The sequence below is a fragment of the Thalassophryne amazonica genome, chromosome 4 (genome assembly GCF_902500255.1).
Source record: "Thalassophryne amazonica chromosome 4, fThaAma1.1, whole genome shotgun sequence".
Classification (NCBI taxonomy): Eukaryota; Metazoa; Chordata; class Actinopteri; order Batrachoidiformes; family Batrachoididae; genus Thalassophryne; species Thalassophryne amazonica.
In genome coordinates, this window is record NC_047106.1 from 40,224,220 (window position 1) to 40,241,633 (window position 17,414).

The following is a 17,414-nucleotide window of genomic DNA, read 5'->3' on the forward strand; positions in this document are numbered from 1 at the left end:
ACAGCTTTAAAACGTCTATAATAATTGTAAAAAATAATTGTAAAAAATAACGTTGACTACGTCACGGACTTCGCTTTTTGCGGACTATTTTTAGAACGTAACTCCCGCGATAAACGAGGGACCACTGTAACACTTTTTTTGATTATACTACAAAACAATTAATACGACGGCCGCTTTTGACGCTCTATTGGCACGCGTCGTGATTGGTGAAGTTCTTTTTCTTTGCCGTCTTCCTGGCTTCCATGTCGTAAAATGAGGGTGTGTCTGAAGCGGAGTCTGAATATTTATGGGCGTGTTTATTATAATTACGATTGTTTTCACCCGCCGCATTTATCAAGGTCACATCAGGCGTACGCCGGAAATGGGCAGGTGCGCACTGCTTGATACATGTCACGGCAACTTTGGTGTACTTCAAATTTACACCGTAAATTTACGCCACAAGTGCACAACTTTGATACATGAGGCCCATTATGTGTATAAATGAAACATTACGAAATTATGACTACTAATATAAACATTCTTTATATTATGAGACCATGTTGTTGTTTATTGTTTATAATTTCTCCTCTGCTTTCAAAAGTGATTAAAAAAAGAATATCCTCCAGTGTTGATTGAAAGGTATCACAGCAGTATTTCTTTTTAATTTATATTGTGTTTTAACTCAGCAATGGAGTTCAAATGATTTTGAATTAAACAAACTATGCTTGGTAAAATCTTTGTTTAAATTAAAAATAGATTGTGTCATACATGCAACAGGTTTACTTCAATAACTAAAGTGTGTAGTGTATATGGAAGACGTCTGACAGACTGGGTAAGAATCTAACTCTGACTCAAAAGTGACTCTGACGCCAAATTCTGTGGTTTAAACAGTGGTTGTAATATAAATCTTCCAAGTTCCTCCTATTGTCACGTTCATTTTTGTAAATCATTTTATTAACTTAATTAACTTTTAATTATTTTTTACATTGTGGGGCAGCATTTCCTTTTATTTTATTCCTGAACATTTTCATCTCATAATGACACAAAGTTGTGGTCTGTTAGCTGAATAAGGTAATAATGGCCATTCGTACCCATGTGGGGGTATATACTTCCTAGTGTACATCCCACTTCTGACTTATTCTGAAAGTGTAAGTGTGTGTTGTACCTTGAAAAGTGATCGGCAGACATATTCATACACCATATTCTTCAAGCTCGCCTCCAAAGTAGCAATTCTAGCCTCAGTATTCTCAGTTTCCTAAAACAAACAAAACCACACACAAGCAGATATTCTGAAAGAAAAAATGACACCAGCCTGAGAAGAGGTATGTTGTGATTAAAGTGAGTTATGTGGCAGCATACTGGGTACTTATTTGACACTTAGGTTTTCTCTTGATATTGAAAGGGCGCATAAACTGAGTTCAAAGTTGAGGGTTAGGTGCAAAAGGACTGGATTTACTGTCTTCATTAGGCATGAGTGTGTTGCAGTCTGAGTATAATGGCAATAACAGGGTCACTTGTCCTTCCCTTTAAACCAGAGCGTGCCAAGTCTACAGCATTATAGTACTGAGAAAGCAGAAACAAGTGAAAGGTTTTCTGGTGAGTTAACAGATTAGTCCCAACATATAAAAGCACAACATGAGCAGAGGGCACCAAAGCTCCCTGAGGAGAAGTAATGACCCAGTCAGGTTACATTCTGAATTTTTCAATGAGTGTGTAGTTTTATTCACTTTCACTATGCACAGTCAGATCAATAAATGGATGGACAGTAACAATTTTTGTAATTTTGATTCTGTGCCTCACCACACTGGAGATGAAGTGTGTGTGTGTGTGTGTGGGGGGGGTGCTTGTAGTACAGACTTTCAGCATAAATTCTTGGGGTTTAACAAAAATATTGTGAACCATGAAATTTCAGCTATACATATATATACAGTTGTATGTAAACGTTTGGGCACCCCTGGTGATTTCCATGATTTTCCTTTATTAAATCATTGTTCTATTTCATTCCTCCTGACCGCCAGAGGGCGGTGCTTTAGCACCTGGATAACTACATGTGCGCAGCACAGAGGTTGAGAATATATACCAACAAAGTCACGCCATTGGATGTGACCTGGGTGACGTCACTGGTTGTCTTTATATACCAGACGCACCCAGCGCTCGCTTCTTTTCTACATTCTCGCATTCTTAGAGGTTGAGAACGCATTTAGCTGCGAGTGCCGCGCTCGCTTGTAGCCTCGCAACCCACCTTCGGTTGGAGCTACATGCACTGCACATGTCCTCCAGAGGCTGCAAGACACGGCTTCACCGTTTTTTGTATTCTTTGACTGACGCCTGTCGTGAGTACACCTTCCTAAACGCCGGGTGCGTGCCTTTGCCGCTGCCCTGCTGGGTATTTTCCTCTGTGCACATTAGCTGTGTTGTTTCAATGAAAGCTGGCTATTTGTTTAGTTTTGTCACTAACCCCCGTTAACTACGTGGTAGTGTGTGTATCAGAACCAGTATAGTTGTGCTGTGTGCATCGTGTTATTACTGTGGCTGTGAGTGTTTCACGCTCCGGGCCTTGTATTAGCTTTTACACTGTGAGTGTTTCATGCTCCGTGCCTCATGCCGAGTCTGCGGCTGGAATGCTTCACGCTCCGTGCCTCGTGTCGAGTCTGCGGCGGTGAGTGCTTCACGCTCCGTGCCTCGTGTTACTATTTACACTGCGTGAGATTCACGCTTTGTCTTTCCATTTGTAACCGTCAGGGCTTGCGTTAGCCATCTGCACGCAGTCCACAATGTTGACAGGGCCTTTGTTGCATGGCTGTAGTACCTGTTTGGCTCCCTTGAGCCCAGATGATGGACATATGTTTTGCCCCTCGTGTCTTGGGATCGGACACCTGAGGGAATCCCTGACTGGCGATGCCTGCCTTAATTGTCCTAGCATGCCACTGGCAGAGAGATCTGCTAGACTTGCGGCAAGGGAAAGTGGAATATCTAGTGCGACTTTGGCCTACAGCCCCAGGAAGGAACCAAAGCGCTGTAAACGTCCACATGCAGGAGCCCCTTCTGCTAAGAAGGTTACTCATGACCATGCTTTGGCTGAAAAGGTCGAAACGTTGACTTCTGAGTTTGCTCAGATTAAGTCCTTGCTTCTGAATCTACAGCCTAGGGATGCAGTGACAGTTCCTGTTGTCCCTAATGAGGCTGATCAGACCAATGTAGTTACTCAGCAGGAGGAAGATGTCGTGTCTATTGCTGCGACTGATTCCTTGTACATGACAAGTGATATAAACTGTGTGGAGGATGAGGATGCGAGGGGTCTTTCTCCAAGCCATTCATTAGTGGGCTCTCACACATCTGAGGCAGAGTCCCTGCAGCAAACCGGACCTGGACTATCCTTTGTCAAGCAAGCTGTTCAGTTGGCTTTATCCAGGCTTGGGGTTGACAATCCCCCTGCGGAAAGCACCGCTTCAAGTGCCTTTTTCAAAGTCACTCAGAAGACTGAGTTCAATGTTCCAGTTTCCCAACCATATATCGAGGAGCTCCACCGATGTTGGGCGGACCCCAAATCATTGACCCATCTACCGCAGGACTGCAGAGCCCTTAGCTCTATGTGTGATTTGGCGCAGTATGGTCTGAACAGTATGCCCGCCGTTGACAGCATCATTGCGAACCTGGTTGTGGCTCCAGCTGATGCTGCTCGGCTGGATGCCCGCTGCCCACGACCTCAGTGTAGGGTCACTGATGACCTCCTCACCAAAAGCTATGACATAGCTGCTCGCATTGGTCGCCGAGGCAACTCACTGTCCCATTTAACCCTTGCCCTCTCAAAGACTTTGAGGGAGGCAGAGGTTGATGATGCTACGCAGTCTTAGTGATGCCTCACTCCAAACCTTTGCTTATATGTCCAGAGAGCTTGGCAGACTGATGTCAACCCTTACCATCACTAGATGTCAGGTGTGGCTTGCGCAGTCCCCCCTGTCCGCATCCTGCAGAGGCACACTCCGTTCGCTGCCGGTTCTTCCAGGCCAAGTATTTGGACCTGCGGCCCAACAAGCTTTGGAGCGTGCTGTTGAGGCTAGTAAATCTCGGCAACAGTTTGTTGACCTACACCGGTCTTCCAGACCTCAGCCAGTCAGACGTGCTACAGCTTTTCACTGTACATCCAGGCTTCCGCGGACTCCCAGAGCTGCACATGCTTTTGCAGTTGAGGGCCAGCTCTCCCAGCGGCCTGCCTTTCGGGAGCCTACGGGCAGACCCCGAGAACTGGACGGTTTCACAGAGCTTCCAGTAATTGCGCCCAGAGGTCCTCAGGGATGCGAGGCAGAGGTGGTCGGGTGGGGTCTGACTGCCAATGTTTAGCCCCCAGCCGTTTTCACAAAATCAACTCAGCCACTGGGAGGCTCAAGTTCAAGACCTATTGGTCATTTCAACGTTGTTCGAAGGTTACAGAATTCAGTTCAGATGTCATCCTCCAAAGTTCAATGGGGTGAGGATTGCTGTTTCCAACTCGGTGCAGTCTGCCGCCCTACAACGGGAGATTTTGGAACTCCTGGAGAAGGGGACCATAGAGCCAGTTCACAGTTCAGACCAGCTCAGGGGGTTCTATTCAATTTACTTCCTTGTTCCAAAGAAGGATGGCAGCTTTCGTCCTATCCTCGATCTCCGACGTCTGAATCATTATATCAAAGTGCTGCAGTTTCACATGCTCCGCACTGTAGACGTCCTTCAAACTATCATACCAGGAGACTGGTTCACAAGTGTCGACTTAAAAGACGCATATTTCCATGTGCCAGTGGTGCCTCATCACAGGCAGTTTCTCCGCTTTGCTTTTGAAGGTCAGGCATACCAGTTCAGGGTGCTTCCTTTCGGCCTCTCTCTCGCCCCTCGTACATTTACCAGATGTATGGCTGCAGCACTAGCCCCATTGCAAGGTCTTGGATTAAGAAACCTACCCTACTTAGACGACTGGCTTGTCTGCACTCCGACTCAGGAATAGGCGCACAATGACAGAGCTCTTCTACTGAACCATGTCTCTCATTTAGGACTCACAGTGAACTTTGCAAAGAGTTCTCTTGTTCCCAGTCAACAAACGACCTTCATTGGCATTGCCATCAACTCCCTGACTATGACTGCATCGCCATCCCCGCAGAGAGTGGGCGATGTAATTCGTCTCGTCTCACACATTCAACGGGCTGTGACGCTGCCTTTTGGTTTGCTGCTCCGGTTGATGGGCAAATTCACTGCAATGTCGCTAGTGGTACCTTTGGGACTTCTGTTCTTACGTCCCCTACAGATTTGGATCAACAACCTAGGCCTCAACTCAAAGTTGCATCAGCACAGGCTTGTACGACTCTCCAACCAGTGCCTTCTGCACCTCAGACCCTGGGGGAACGTGGACTTCATCTGCAAGGGTGTCCCTCTAGGCTCCGTCCCTTCTCGCCAAGAGGTGGTTGTTACAGATGCATCACTCAATGTTTGGGGGGCCGTGTGGAATCACAGGATGGTGAGGGGTGTCTGCAGTCCTCAGGAGAGACTCCAACACATAAACGTGCTGGAGCTTCGCGCTGTGCAACTGGCTCTCAAGCAATTCCTCCCGGCCCTGAGAGGAAGACATGTTCTTGTCCGGTCGGACAACACGTCAACAGTCTCTCACATAAACCATCAGGGGGACACCAGGTCCAATCACTCACTGGCAGAAACTCGAAGCTTCTCTTATGGTCATTGCCTCGCCTTCAAAGTGTCAGAGCAGTTCATCTGCCCGGCGTACAGAACAGCGCAGCAGATTTACTCTCCAGACAGAAACCACCACTGGGAGAGTGGAGACTGAACCCGATTGTGGTCCAAATGATCTGGCAGAAGTATGGTGAAGTGGAAGTGGACCTTTTCGCTTCAAGCACCTCGACACATTGCCCACGGTGGTACTCCCTCTCGGAACCAGACAACTCGCTGGGGCAGGATGCATTGGCTCACCAGTGGCCAGATTGCCTCCTTTATGCCTTCCCTCCTCTCCCGCTGCTGATGTTGACACTGCACAGGACAGATCAGAGCAACCACAGGGTGCTGCTGGTTGCTCCATTCTGGCCGGGGAGGATTTGGTTTCCCATGATTTACAAATTCCTCGAGGGGGAACCTTGGGCTCTCCCGGAGAGGAAGGATTTGTTGTCACAGCTACAGGGGAGGTTTTGGCACCCTCACCCAGAACGCCTTCAACTGTATGTGTGGCCGTTGAGGGGCCGGACTCCTTGTTAAGTTCTTGTGACCAGGCTGTTGTTCAGACTATCCTTAATTCACGTGCTGCTTCTACCAGGGCTTTGTATGACAACAGATGGAAGCTGTTTGCGCGGTGGTGTGAGAACCAAAAGTTAGACCCGGAGCACTGCCCTGTGCCTATTCTCCTCAAATATTTACAAGAACTGCTGGAGAAAGGACTTTCTGTCGCTACCTTGAAGGTTTATGTTGCTGCAATCTCTGCCCGGCACGTCTACGTTGATGGCCGGTCAGTGGGTTCACACCTCTTAGTGTGTCGTTTTTTTGAAAGGTGCTGTACGTTTGCGGCCTCCAAGGCTTGCACGCATACCTTCATGGGACCTTCCTCTAGTCCTGGAGGGTTTAAGCTTATCCCCTTTCGAACCAGTTGAAAGTGCTGATTTTAAATGGGTGTCAGTGAAGACTGCCTTTCTACTTGCACTGTCTTCGGCTAAGCGGGAGCTCCATGCCCTATCAGTCGCTGGGGACTGTTTGTGATGGAATTCTTACGGATCTGGGGTTAAGCTGTGGCCTATTCTGTCCTTTTTACCCAAGAGAATTTCAACTTTTCATGTTAACCAGCCAGTTTCCTTGGCTGTGTATGTCCCGCATTCTGATCCAGGATTATCTGTTTCAGGTTCCCTGTGTCCTGTCCGTATGTTGAAGCAGTACATTAGTGCGACTGCCGGGATCCGGAAAACGGATGCCCTGTTTGTGTGTTACGGTGATCACAAAAGAGGCTGTGCTGTCTCAAAGCAGCGACTCTCGCATTGGTCGTGGATGCCATTTTATAAGTATACAGGTCCAGAGGTCTTCAGCCTCTTAAGGTTACATGCCATTCCACCAGAGGGGTGTCCACCTCCTGGGCTGCACTGAGAGGTGTCCCTTTGAGTGATATTTGTGCTGCTGCTACGTGGGCTTCGTCCTGTACCTTCGCCCGCTATTACAGACTGAATGTGGCTGCTCCTCCTGCGGTGACTTCGGCGGTGTTGTCTGCCTCCACTCCCCACTGCTGATGCGAGGTGAGTGTGACTCTTCGTGACCTTGTTGGTATTAAGTCATCCAGGTGCTAAAGCACCGCCCTCTGGTGGTCCGGAGGAATGAAACAGAACGAGAGTTACGAATGTAACTACAGTTCTATGAATTCCGGATGACCGCCAGAGTTGCTTGTCACTCAGTCTTGCGAGTTAATTCCGAAAAGAAGCGAGCACTGGGTGCGTCTGGTATATAAAGACAACCAGTGACGTCACCCAGGTCACATCCAATGGCGTGACTTTGTTGGTATATATTCTCAACCTCTGTGCTGCGCATGTGTAGTTATTCAGGTGCTAAAGCACCGCCCTCTGGCGGTCATCCGGAATTCATAGAACCGTAGTTACATTCGTAACTCTCGATTGCTTGGATCAGCAATTTCAGTTAAATATATCATATAGCACACAAACATAGTGATATGTGAGAAGTAGGATTTACAGAAAGTGTGCACCTGTGAGGTGGGATAGATTATCTTGGCAAAGGAAAAGTGCTCACTAACAGATTTAGACAGATTTGTGAACAATATCTGACAGACATAGGTCTTTTGTGTATATAGAAAATGTTTTTTATATATATATATATATATATATACATATATATATATATATATACATAATATATGTGTGTATGTGTGTGTGTGTGTGTGTATGTATGAGTGTATGTCTATAGTGGTTACAGAAAAAAGAACAATAACATCACTCCAAACACTTTTCTGTTTTCGTTACTGATTTGATTTGGGAATACAGAAAAATAAGATGCAATAATATATCCTATCTGGTGGCGCACTGACTGTCTTTGAGTCATTCACGATCAAAAACATCCCATCGCAGAGTATATACATTAAACATTTATTTTCCTTTCTTTGCATAAATTTTCACCATCTCTCTATTTCATGTAAATTACTGGAGAGAGACCAGAAGTGTGTCTTTTTGTTTTGATGCTGGATATGCACAGCAGTAACTGTGTCAGAGGGAAATGGAATGGAAATGTGTTTAAAAGTTTGAAATCACTGCAGCATAACTTGAGAGTACCAAACACAACTTTAGTGTAGGGATAAAATTACTGCTCTATGTACAGCATTTGTGTACTCTCCTGAGTTACATCTTAAGTTGGTCTCTTTATTTTGAGGGAAATTGAAGTCACTCAATTCTGTAGTCATGACAAATTATATGTTTACAAATGGGAGAAAACATGAGGCACCCAATTACCTTCTTGGCTTGAAGAGCCCTTTGGAAAAGGCGCAAAAATGAGGCAAGGCTGAAGCAATACATGTTGTTGATCTTTGACAGGTCTGTGATGACAAAATACATCTTGCTAGCACTCTCTGCAAGAGGGAGGTAGACATCCCGTTCCTGAAGTAAACCAGAGAAAGAAACATGAAAATATAAAAATATACAAAGAAACTAACAGAAAGATTAAAAAAACAGTGACAGAAAATACAACACACAGTTAAGTCCATATGTACTAGGATAAGAACCAAACTTTTTTTTATGGTTTTTCTGTCAGATACAAGCTTGGAGTGCAGACTGCATGAATTAGCTTGAGACATTACTTCCAAATTGTGATAATGATATGAGAACAACAGCACTGTTTGCACACCGATTTGGTAAACTGTGGTATACAACCCCTGGCAAAAATTATGGAATTACCGGCCTCGGAGGATGTTCATTCAGTTGTTTAATTTTGTAGAAAAAATCAGATCACAGACGTGACACAAAACTGAAGTCATTTCAAATGGCAACTTTCTGGCTTTAAGAAACACTATAAGAAATCAGGAAAAAAAATTGTGGCAGTCAGTAACGGTTACTTTTTTAGACCAAGCAGAGGGAAAAAAAATATGGACTCACTCAATTCTGAGAAACAAATTATGGAATCACCCTGTAAATTTTCATCCCCAAAACTAACACCTACATCATATCAGATCTGCTCGTTAGTCTGCATCTAAAAAGGAGTGATCACACCTTGGAGAGCTGTTGCACCAAGTGGACTGACATGAATTATGGCTCCAACACGAGTGATGTCAATTGAAACAAAGGAGAGGATTATCAAACTTTTAAAAGAGGGTAAATCATCACGCAATGTTGCATATGATGTTGGTTGTTCACAGTCAGCTGTGTCTAAACTCTGGACCAAATACAAACAACATGGGAAGGTTGTTAAAGGCAAACATGCTGGTAGACCAAGGAAGACATCAAAGCGTCAAGACAGAAAACTTAAAGCAATATGTCTCAAAAATCGAAAATGCACAACAAAACAAATGAGGAACGAATGGGAGGAAACTGGAGTCAACGTCTGTGACCGAACTGTAAGAAACCGCCTAAAGGAAATGGGATTTACATACAGAAAAGCTAAACAAAAGCCATCACTAACACCTAAACAGAAAAAAACAAGGTTACAATGGGCTAAGGAAAAGCAGTCATGGACTGTGGATGACTGGATGAAAGTCATATTCAGTGATGAATCTCGAATCTGCATTGGGCAAGGTGATGATGCTGGAACTTTTGTTTGGTGCCGTTCCAATGAGATTTATAAAGATGACTGCCTGAAGAGAACATGTAAATTTCCACAGTCATTAATGATATGGGGCTGCATGTCAGGTAAAGGCACTGGGGAGATGGCTGTCATTACATCATCAATAAATGCACAAGTTTACGTTGATATTTTGGACACTTTTCTTATCCCATCAATTAAAAGGATGTTTGGGGATGATGAAATCATTTTTCAAGATGATAATGCATCTTGCCATAGAGCAAAAACTGTGAAAACATTCCTTGCTAAAAGACACATAGGGTCAATGTCATGGCCTGCAAATAGTCCGGATCGTAATCCAATTGAAAATCTTTGGTGGAAGTTGAAGAAAATGGTCCATGACAAGGCTTCAACCTGCAAAGCTGATCTGGCAACAGCAATCAGAGAAAGTTGTCACTCATTAAGTCCATGCCTCAGAGACTGTAAGCTGTTATAAAAGCCAGAGGTGGTGCAACAAAATACTAGTGATGTGTTGGAACGTTCTTTTGTTTTTCATGATTCCATAATTTTTTCCTCAGAATTGAGTGATTCCATATTTTTTTCCCTCTGCTTGGTCTAAAAAGTAACCGTTACTGACTGCCACAATTTTTTTTTCCTGATTTCTTATAGTGTTTCCTAAAGCCAGAAAGTTGCCATTTGAAATGACTTTAGTTTTGTGTCATGTCTGTGATCTGCTTTTTTTCTACAAAATTAAACAACTGAATGAACATCCTCCGAGGCTGGTGATTCCATAATTTTTGCCAGGGGTTGTACTCTTTCTATTTCCTAATGAATGATTAAACTGAAATGCAAGGTGTATGTAACACTTCAAATCAATTATAGATATTTTAATGAATGATTTGTCAATGATATAATGAACTCATTATGTGCTTCTGGCTCTGACATGTCGTTACAAAGAGCTAAAATAAGGAGAGGGCACTAAAGAAGCAAGGCTCAGCAGTCCTCTATTTATCTGTCCCAAGAGATCGTAAGGAAGAGGTGCTATTTTACTAAAGTACAAATAACTCGAAAATCAGTGGTAGTATTTGGTCAATATCTGCATGAAATTCAACTACTTGAAGTTTCAACGAAATGCACTGATGTGTTTTTGAACAAAGGAAATTTCCTCCTTGCAAGCGCTAACAATAACTTTCAATGTCTATATATATATAGAGAGAGAGAGAGAGAGAGAGAGAGAGAGAGAGAGAGAGAGAGAGAGAGAGAGAGAGAGAGAGACCTTTTGTGTATTTATAGACTGCTGACTTGTGTTATGAATTTTATACATAGCATATTGTAACTGTGCATGAAAACCAAAAATTACCATTTCCCTAAAAATAGCCCAGGCAACCAAATATTAGGCAATGTGACATTTAACATTTTAGTCATTTAAATGTAATTCAATTTTAATTTAGTACATTTTTATTATAAGAAAACTACTCAATGCTATGATTCTTTTTCTTTTCTTTTTTTCTATGTGTGTGTTTGTGTCTTACACTCTACTTTCACCACCCAAGTTCTTCTTTGACTCTAGCATTCATATCTGTTTTTCTTTAAGTGTGTGTGCGTGTGAGTGAGTAAGTGAAAGAGAGAGAAATACAGTGCCTGGTCCAATGACGCCTGCAGTCTGTGTGATTCCAGTAATGACTCTTGGATCAGAGCACTGCTGGCCTTGGTCTGGTTCAGACTATCTATCAGCTCCTTGTTCTCCAGAATATTACCCTGAGCTGTGGCCAATGTCTGGCAAAGGAAACAGGATCAACAGACAGATCAATGGACATAAAAAGAAATATGTTAAAGTTCAGACATGAAGAAAAAGAAAAGCAAAGAACAAGAGGGTGAGTAATTGGTGGTGGCATAGTGCTGTATTGCCCATAATCTTTGTACAAAAAAGGTTTAACTTCTTTCTCTGCATTTGTACCTCGAGCAGTGATTCTTCCAAATGGGCCAACTGTATCTTCTTTTCTTCTTCTTCTTGTAGAAGTCTTGTTTTCTCAGTCTCCAACTCTGGCTTCTCCTGCTGCATAGTCAAGGCTAGCAGCTAAAGCACACACACACACACACACATGCATGCACGCACGCACACACACACACACACACACACAAATACATATGCAGGACAATTTAACATAAATGTGACCAAATAATAATAAATATCTGACTTAGTGCTTAGCTCAGATAAGATAATTATAGTGGGCGATTTTAACATCCACACAGATGCTGAGAATGACAGCCTCAACACTGCATTTAATCTATTATTAGACTCTATCGGCTTTGCTCAAAAAGTAAATGAGTCCACCCACCACTTTAATCATATTTTAGATCTTGTTCTGACTTATGGTATGGAAATAGAAGACTTAACAGTATTCCCTGAAAACTCCCTTCTGTCTGATCATTTTTTAATAACATTTACATTTACCCTGTTGGACTACCCTGCAGTGGGGAATAAGTTTCATTACACTAGAAGTCTTTCAGAAAGCGCTGTAACTAGGTTTAAGGATATGATTCCTTCTTTATGTTCTCTAATGTCATATACCAACACAGAGCAGAGTAGCTACCTAAACTCTGTAAGGGAGTTAGAGTATCTCGTCAATAGTTTTACATCCTCATTGAAGACAACTTTGGATGCTGTAGCTCCTCTGAAAAAGAGAGCTTTAAATCAGAAGTGTCTGACTCCGTGGTATAACTCACAAACTTGTAGCTTAAAGCAGATAACCCGTAAGTTGGAGAGGAAATGGCGTCTCACTAATTTAGAAGATCTTCACTTAGCCTGGAAAAAGAGTTTGTTGCTCTATAAAAAAGCCCTCCGTAAAGCTAGGACATCTTTCTACTCATCACTAATTGAAGAAAATAACAACCCCAGGTTTCTTTTCAGCACTGTAGCCAGGCTGACAAAGAGTCAGAGCTCTATTGAGCTGAGTATTCCATTAACTTTAACTAGTAATGACTTCATGACTTTCTTTGCTAACAAAATTTTGACTATTAGAGAAAAAATTACTCATAACCATCCCAAAGATGTATCGTTATCTTTGGCTGCTTTCAGTGATGCCGGTATTTGGTTAGACTCTTTCTCTCCGATTGTTCTGTCTGAGCTATTTTCATTAGTTACTTCATCCAAACCATCAACATGTTTATTAGACCCCATTCCTGCCAGGCTGCTCAAGGAAGTCCTACCATTATTTGATGCTTCAATCTTAAATATGATCAATCTATCTTTGTTAGTTGGTTATGTACCACAGGCCTTTAAGGTGGCAGTAATTAAACCATTACTTAAAAAGCCATCACTTGACCCAGCTATCTTAGCTAATTATAGGCCAATCTCCAACCTTCCTTTTCTCTCAAAGATTCTTGAGAGGGTAGTTGTAAAACAGCTAACTGATCACCTGCAGAGGAATGGTCTATTTGAAGAGTTTCAGTCAGGTTTTAGAATTCATCATAGTACAGAAACAGCATTAGTGAAGGTTACAAATGATCTTCTTATGGCTTCGGACAGTCGACTTATCTCTGTGCTTGTTCTGTTGGACCTCAGTGCTGCTTTTGATACTGTTGACCATAAAATTTTATTACAGAGATTAGAGCATGTCATAGGTATTAAGGGCACTGCGCTGCGGTGGTTTGAATCATACTTGTCTAATAGATTACAGTTTGTTCATGTACATGGGGAATCTTCTTCACAGACTGAAGTTAATTATGGAGTTCCACAAGGTTCTGTGCTAGGACCAATTTTGTTCACTTTGTACATGCTTCCCTTGGGCAGTATTATTAGACGGTATTGCTTAAATTTTCATTGTTACGCAGATGATACCCAGCTTTATCTATCCATGAAGCCAGAGGATACACACCAATTAGCTAAACTGCAGGATTGTCTTACAGACATAAAGACATGGATGACCTCTAATTTCCTGCTTTTAAACTCAGATAAAACTGAAGTTATTGTACTTGGCCCCACAAATCTTAGAAGCATGGTGTCTAACCAGATCGTTACTCTGGATGGCATTTCCCTGATCTCTAGTAATACTGTGAGAAATCTTGGAGTCATTTTTGATCAGGACATGTCATTCAAAGCGCATATTAAACAAATATGTAGGACTGCCTTTTTGCATTTACGCAATATCTCTAAAATCAGAAAGGTCTTGTCTCAGAGTGATGCTGAAAAACTAATTCATGCATTTATTTCCTCTAGGCTGGACTATTGTAATTCATTATTATCAGGTTGTCCTAAAAGTTCCCTAAAAAGCCTTCAGTTGGTTCAGAATGCTGCAGCTAGAGTACTGACGGGGACTAGCAGGAGAGAGCATATCTCACCCGTGTTGGCCTCTCTTCATTGGCTTCCTGTTAATTCTAGAATAGAATTTAAAATTCTTCTTCTTACTTATAAGGTTTTGAATAATCAGGTCCCATCTTATCTTAGGGACCTCGTAGTACCATATTACCCCATTAGAGCGCTTCGCTCTCAGACTGCGGGCTTACTTGTGGTTCCTAGGGTTTGTAAGAGTAGAATGGGAGGCAGAGCCTTCAGCTTTCAGGCTCCTCTCCTGTGGAACCAGCTCCCAATTCAGATCAGGGAGACAGATACCCTCTCTACTTTTAAGATTAGGCTTAAAACTTTCCTTTTCGCTAAGGCTTATAGTTAGGGCTGGATCGGGTGACCCTGGACCATCCCTTGGTTATGTTGCTTTAGACGTAGACTGTGGGGGGGTTCCCATGATGCACTGTTTCTTTCTCTTTTTGCTCCGTATGCATCACTCTGCGTTTGATCATTGGTGATCGATCTCTGCCCCCCTTCTCGGCATGTCTTTTTCCTGGTTCTTTCCCTCAGCCCCAACCAGTCTCAGCGGAGGACTGCCCCTCCCTGAGCCTGGTTCTGCTGGAGGTTTCTTCCTGTTGGGGGGGAGTTTTTCCTTCCCACTGTGGCCAAGTGCTTGCTCATAGGGGGTCGTTTTGACCGTTGGGGTTTTTCGTGGTTGTTGTATGGCCTTGCCTTGCAGTGTGGAGCACCTTGGGGCAACTGTTTGTTGTGATTTGGCGCTATATAAGAAAAAAGTTGATTGATTGATAATGAAGCAAACAGACAGGAATGAAATATTTACATCTCTTCCCCAACTGCCAATATGCCCCTGTTCTGTATACAGTAACTGAGTTGCTGGATGTGCTGTGCAGTAATACTTCACTTGAAATTAAATATACACTGCAGTTTTGTTTGCTTGGGTCACTGCCATCCAGGACCCAAAGCGGTTATGGCGTTGTGGATGTATCGAAGTGTGAGACCAGTGCATGTTCCCAGACATGAATTGAATTTGCATACCTGTGCATGTCAGCGTACATGTTGGGAATTACCTGTCCTCGCAGGCCTGCCCTGGTGGTAGTGAAGTTGACTTCTGTTATCACCGAAACAGCATCAGCTGGTATGAAGGGAGTGGGATTCCGTGTTGCCAGGAAGAGACAGAAGTCCTCATTGTAATCAACAACCTTGTCCCCGATCTGAACCACATATCTCGGACCTGTGTGTGAAATAAAGGTATCTGTTATCCACATAAGGCCTACAGCTTAAAAAATGCGTATCCAAACAAAGGGTGTGTAATACAGAAATGTCAAACTGCTGAAAAGTATGTTCATAAGGACTGCAGCTATCGATTATTTTAGTAATTGAGTATTCTATCGATTATTCTGGCGATTAATCAAGGAATCGGATAAAAATTAGTTTTGCGTTTTAAAACATTAACAGTCCAGGGCTCTCCCTAAGTAATGGCACAATGTCACTGCGTCATCACAGAGATTGTCAAATATAGTGTATCCCTTTCTGTTTTCCTGGGTAATTATTTATTTTTTCACATCTTTACAAGTTTGGATCTTTCCTGGTGTCAGGAGCTCAGCCAAAGTTGGACCAAAGTCTTGACATTTTGATGAAATGGTGATGGGTTGTGGCTTTCTGTTTTTTGTTTTCCCCAACTTCTAAAATTTAACCATTTTTATTTATTTATTTATTTATTAAGGTGGTGGACTGGGTCCCTGCATGAATTTCTTACACTCTCTCTGCGATTCAGCCAGTGTATTTCATTTTCAGCTGGAGGTTGAACATGCAGCCTCACAGTCACTGGTTTTTATTATTACTATTATTATTATTATTATTTTATTTGAGTTCTCGTGTTTGTAAAACATAGTGTGTTGCCCAAAAAAGCAAAAATTAAAAAGCGAAACACTCATTGCAAGTCTAAGCAAAACACAGAAGAAAGAGTGGACTTCTTCCAGAGACTGTCTGTGGCTGGTGTCGTGCCAAAGTACTTATCCCCGTCAGAATTTGTATCCCCTGATGCGGGAGCGCGCTTTCACTCAGTGCAGTGCTTCCAGACGTTCTGCAGCTCTAAACGATCTCCCGCTGCTCCCAGACAAAAATAATATCATGTTGGTTGTTCAATACATGACATTAAAAAATAAGTTTTATAATCTTTTGACGATGTTTAATGCATGCGTGTCTTCATGTCGGTTACACGCACAGACACAGAAACGGTGTCCAACATAAAAAAAACGCTGTAAGACGTTTATTTAAAAAAGAAAACGCTGTAACCCGTTTATATATGTAAAAAAAAAAAAAACAACACGCTGTAAGACATTTATGATCGCACCACCGTCAAGATAATCCAATGATTTTCGCACCAGTTCAGTTCGTTCTTTCGAGATTAAAACATGAACAGTTATAAACTGTACACTCTTGTACTTGTCTGTGACGTTTTCTGTTTTAAATAAAAGATAAGCAGGCAAACATGATGTGGGTGATGGTTGTTTTGGTTTACAAGAAATAAAATTCAGCTTTTACACTGTAAAAAATCCAGTTATTACAGAAAAATTCTGTCAGCTGTGGTTTCCAGGGGAATTCTGTCAAAATTACAATGAATATGTAAATGGTTTGCACAGACATATTTAGGTAAATTTTACAGTTTAAACCTGTAATTAAAAATATTAATCTGTAATTTTGACGGTCTTTTTCATGTTGAATTGGCATGGCCATGCTGATATTACACCTTTTTTTTTTTGTAAAATTTACAAATATATTAAGTCCCTTTGGCTGATTTGGCACAAGCTGTGCACCAGATGCCCTTCCTGCTGCAATGTCATGTTGCAGTGAAATGTGGCAGGGGTGAGGTTCAAACCAGGAACCTTTGTTACTGAAACCAAGTGCACTAAACACTTGGCCACCAACCTGATATCTGTCTGTATCTTATAGATTAATTAGCACAGTAGCTTTGTGGTTAGCGCATGTTGCCTCAGAGCAAGAAGGTCATTGCTTCGATTCCCACCTGTGGCCTTTCTGTGTGGCGTTTGCATGCTCTCCCCATGTTTGTGTGGGTTTCCTCCCGGTGCTCCGATTTCCTCCCACATTTAAAGACATGCAAGTTAGGTGAATTGGAAACTTTATACATGTTCAGGTCTCCCTTGCAAAAGAGATCTTGATCTCAGTGGGACTAACCTGGTTAAATAAAGGTTAAATTAAAATTACACCCTACCATCAGATATTTCAACGTCATATATACCTTAGCTCATCCACAATTACTATAGTAAATTTCAGGACGTTTTGTCTTTATTTAGTAGATTTGCATAGGGGATACATTTTCTGGCAGCCACCATCTGTCAGCCTGCCAGAATTTGTATCTCCTATCTTTATAGCTGCTATT

At 42.5% G+C, this 17,414-nt stretch overlaps 1 protein-coding gene across 1 annotated transcript in view; it reads right to left on the minus strand.

Annotated features, from left to right (window-relative positions):
- The window catches only part of LOC117508088 (cytoplasmic dynein 2 heavy chain 1), a 370,951-nt gene that overhangs the window by 80,192 nt on the left and 273,345 nt on the right, over nucleotides 1–17,414 (minus strand). Inside the window, exons 72-76 of the mRNA XM_034167743.1 lie at nucleotides 15,082–15,245; nucleotides 11,666–11,785; nucleotides 11,350–11,484; nucleotides 8,448–8,591; nucleotides 1,145–1,234 (exon numbers count right to left, since the gene is read on the minus strand). Coding sequence (XP_034023634.1) covers nucleotides 1,145–1,234; nucleotides 8,448–8,591; nucleotides 11,350–11,484; nucleotides 11,666–11,785; nucleotides 15,082–15,245 — 653 coding nt within the window. The remainder of the gene's footprint in view (nucleotides 1–1,144; nucleotides 1,235–8,447; nucleotides 8,592–11,349; nucleotides 11,485–11,665; nucleotides 11,786–15,081; nucleotides 15,246–17,414) is intronic.